General features: G+C 44.2%; 1 protein-coding gene across 1 annotated transcript; it reads left to right on the forward strand.

Annotated features, from left to right (window-relative positions):
* Positions 1 to 1,270: 1,270 nt before the first annotated feature.
* Positions 1,271 to 1,618, forward strand: LOC103195862 (60S acidic ribosomal protein P2-like). The gene has a single exon (XM_042780765.1). It carries the CDS (start codon positions 1,271 to 1,273, stop codon positions 1,616 to 1,618), a length of 348 nt encoding a protein of 115 aa, XP_042636699.1.
* Positions 1,619 to 4,216: the final 2,598 nt, after the last annotated feature.

A 4,216-nucleotide genomic window follows, 5' to 3' on the forward strand; every position in this document is an offset into this window, starting at 1 on the left:
CCCTCAGGGTTTTCTCTCTTGCTGTCATGCTACCTGGGTCAACACTGCCTGAGGGTTGGTGTGGCTCTCACCATGCTGTCCTGGGTGGGAGACATGTTGTACAGGGCACACTCAAGCCTCTGCCCTGCATGGGAAAATGTTACAGCTCTTTATTAGCAGTCAAGTCTCCTGAACGGAGGTACCCAGCCTCTCTTTGTGGAATGGCAAGCCCACCACAGCCATTACTCTCCTAGGCCAACCAGCCCATTGTCTCTCCATCTTATACTCTCTCTTCTAGGTCAAGGAGCTTCTCAGAGCAGGTACCCCAGGTCCAAAAGACTGTTTTTGATGGTAATGAGGTAACCCGACCCCCAATCCCTATAGGATTGATCCTTATACAAGCACAACCAAAAAAAAAAAAAACACTGCCATCAAGTAATTCCAACCCATAGCAGTCCGCATTGGTTTTCTAAGGCTATAAATCTTTATGGCAGTAGATTGCATCATCTTTCTCCCACGGAGCAGCTGGTGGGTTTGAACTGTTAACCTGATTAGTAGCCAAATGCCTTATCCACTATGCCATCAGATCTCTTTATAGAATCCTCTACTAACTGTCACTGCCATTGAGTCACTCCCAACTCATACGGACCCCTCCTTGGATTTCTGAGCAATATTTTTATGGAGGAAGACCAAAGAAGAGTTGATGCTTTTGACTTGTAGTGCTGGCAAAGAATGCTGAAAGTACCATGGACTGCTAAAAGAACTAACAGATCTATCTGTTCTGGAGGAAGTGCACCCAAAATGCTCCTTGGAAGAGAGAATGGCCAGATTTCGTCTCACCTATTTTCCTCATGTTATCAGAAGGGACCATTCCCTGGAGAAGGATGTCATGCTTGGTAGGGTGGAGGGTCCACGAAAGAGGGGGAGGCCTTCAACGAGATGGATTGACATGGTGGCTGAGATGATGGGCTCAAGTATAGCAGGGATCATGGAGCTGGCACAGGATGGGGCAGAGTTTCATTCTGCTGTACATGGGGTCGCTATGAGTCGGAAACGACTCCACGGCACCTAACAACAACAACAACACATTTTTATGGAAGTAGATTGCCCAGTCTTCCTTCTGAGGAGTGGCTGGTGGATTTGAACTGCCAGCCTTCTGGTTAGCAGTCAAATGCCTTAGGCACTGTGCCACCTGAGATCCCTATAGAAGCCTAGCAAGATTTAAAACCAACTAATTCCGACGCCGCCGAGGTCGCACGCATGAGGCCTGCCCGCTGCCGCAGCGGGTGAGATGCGCTACGTCGCCTCCTATCTGTTGGCCGCCCTCGGGGGCAATTCCTCCCCAAGCGCCAAAGACATCAAGAAAATCCTGGGCAGCGTGGGCATAGAGGCCTACGACGACCGGCTGAACAAGGTCTTTAGTGAATTGAACGGGAAAAATATTGAAGACGTCATCGCCCAGGGTATCGGCAAGTTTGCCAGTGTACCTGCTGGTGGCACAGTAGCTGTCACTCCGGCCCCGGGCTCCGCAGCGCCTGCTGCCGGCTCCGCCTCAACTGCAGCGGAGGAGATGAAAGAGGAGAACAAGGAGGAGTCCGAGGAGTCCGACGATGACATGGGATTTGGCCTCTTCGATTGAGTCCCCCGACCCTGCAAATAAAGCCCTTTTATGTGTCTTGAGCAACAAAAGAAAACAAACAAACAAACAAAAAAAAAATTCCCTAGTTGGACCACAAGGGGCTCATTCTTACTGGGTAGATTTTCAAGCCACCATTTGCATAGTAAACTGACCAATCCCTTGCAAGACTGTGGCACAGCCAATCATTTTGTAGGAATCATAAGACCAAAGCTAGAAAGATTATGTAAAAGTGATTCATTGAACCACATAAATATGTATGTAACAAGACATTTGTCATTCAACATTTGTCACATGTACAATTCAGTTACATTAATTGTGTTCATCAAGTTGTGTAACCATCACCACATGATGAACACAATCCTGTGGGTAAATGGCTGGGTTTATTTTTGACACTCTTTTTTTTCTGTGATGACACTATATAAAGTTCTACCTTTCCCTAGTTGGATCTAAAAACTCTACCATTTATTGGTTAATCTCACAGAGTTGATTTGGGTAAAACATGGTAGAACACACAGCATGCTTGCCATGGCTTGACTGCCTTATGTTAATAAAAAGCTAACTTTTCTCATCCTCTCCTTATTCTTCTACTTAAAAAAAATAAAGACCTCTTTTCTAACCCATGTCAGCTTTTTGTTTCTTAAAAAAAAGGAAAACTATGCTTATGATTAATTTTTTCTATGTGATGAGAACAAGGATATAAAACACTTAACATTGCAATAACATGTAGTAGATGAGTAGCAGATGCTGACTTTTATCACCTTTCCTTGGAGAGATGAATTAAACAAAATAAAATCTTCTTGCTTTCTGGCTTTCCCCACTGACCCTCTTGAAAGATAGGTACATCAGGAATAAAGTGAAAACCCTGATTTTATCAAGGGTCTCTTCCCTCTCAGCCTTCACTGTAGTCCCTTAGTTCCCACAATCACACCCATTTTAGCCCAGAGGACCAGCCCAGGGAATCATGAGTATATGGACCCAGATGGCCAACTGCTCCCTGGCCTGTCAATGTCCTCTACTTCAAACAGCTACACTTTCTTCTTTTCAGTCCCTACTGTCCCTTCATGGATCTAGTACTGTTGTTGTTGTTATGTGCCGTTGAGTCGGACCCGACTCATAGCGACCCCTCCTTGGGTTTCTGAGGCAGTATCACTACAGAAGTAGATTGCCCAAACTTCCTTCCGAGGAGTGGCTGGTGGGTTTGAACCGCCAGCCTTCTGGTTAGCAGTCAAGTGCCTTAGGCACTATGCTACTAGTACTAAATGAGAATATTCCTCTCAATCTCTTCATTCAGGATAAGTCTTTCAAAATATGCTTTATTTTAAGATAATTTAAGTTGATGTGGAATTTTGGGGAAAACAAATAAATAAACCCAACTTGAGTGTTGGGATTTTATCCCTCCCTGCAACTCTGACCTAAATGTTATAATGGTTTTCAGTACCTCTTTCCAATCATTGCAAACTATGTCAGGGCAGGGTTTTCTGACATCTCAGCCCATTCTATCCTTTCCTTCCCCACTCCTGGTTGGGAGGGGATTTTTTGAGAAGATGGAATGAAGAGTCATCCTAGTTAATCCAAGACAGTCCTAGCAAGTCTTCCAGGTGCTCCATTCTGAAGAATATGAAAGATCTATATCTACTCCTGGGATGAAAAGCAGTGGGTCCATTTTTTACTTTGCCAGATGCTCAGTTGTCAATGTGACTAGCTGGTATTTGCAGCCCCAGAGGTAGAGTTTAGATTCATGACTACTATTGAGTACAGCAGCAACTTGAGATGGGACAGGTAAGGCTGAACTTATGAAGTAACACATTCTCTAAAAACAGAACAGAACAAAACAAGGTCTGTATCCATTTCTGTGAAATTAAAGAAAAGGCAAATTTATAGTGACAGAAAGTAGAATAGCAGTTGCCTGGGGCCAGGGATAGGGTACAAAGGAGCATAAGGGAACTTTTGGGAGGAAGAATTTGGGGTCAAAACTCATTGAATTGTACACTTAAAATTATACTTTGGTAAGAGTGATCTTTTAAAAAAGTGGTAGAAAATATCCTCACCCCAGCAGTAACAACCAAAAGAAATACATGGTTACATAACTAGATAGATACATGCACGTATAGGAAGGTATATGTGTGTATATATGGCACTCCTCGGAAGGAAGGTTGGGCAATCTACTTCTGTAGTGATACTGCCTCGGAAACCCAAGGAGGGGTCACTATGAGTCGGGTCAGACTCCACGGCACATAACAACAACAACGACAACATGTGTGCATGTATAGGTGTACCTGTAGGCATATGCATATATATGTTTGTGTGTGCTGTACATTTGGAGTTCTGGTGGCATAGTGCCTGAGGCATCTGACTGCTAACCAGAAGGCTGGTGGTTCAAACCCACCAGCCACTCCACAGAAGGTAGACTGGGCAATCTACTTCCATAGAGATACTGCCTTGGAAGCCCAAGGAGGGTTCACTATGAGTCGGAATTGACTCAACGGCAGAGAATTTATATATATAATATGTACACACACACATACATACATATATATACCAAACCAAACTCTCTGCCATTCAGTCAGATCCAACTCATAGCAACTCCTCCTTGGGTTT

Source organism: Orycteropus afer, unplaced genomic scaffold, assembly GCF_000298275.1.
Source record: "Orycteropus afer afer isolate SDZICR_OR568_19922 unplaced genomic scaffold, OryAfe1.0 scaffold00060, whole genome shotgun sequence".
Lineage (NCBI taxonomy): Eukaryota > Metazoa > Chordata > Mammalia > Tubulidentata > Orycteropodidae > Orycteropus > Orycteropus afer.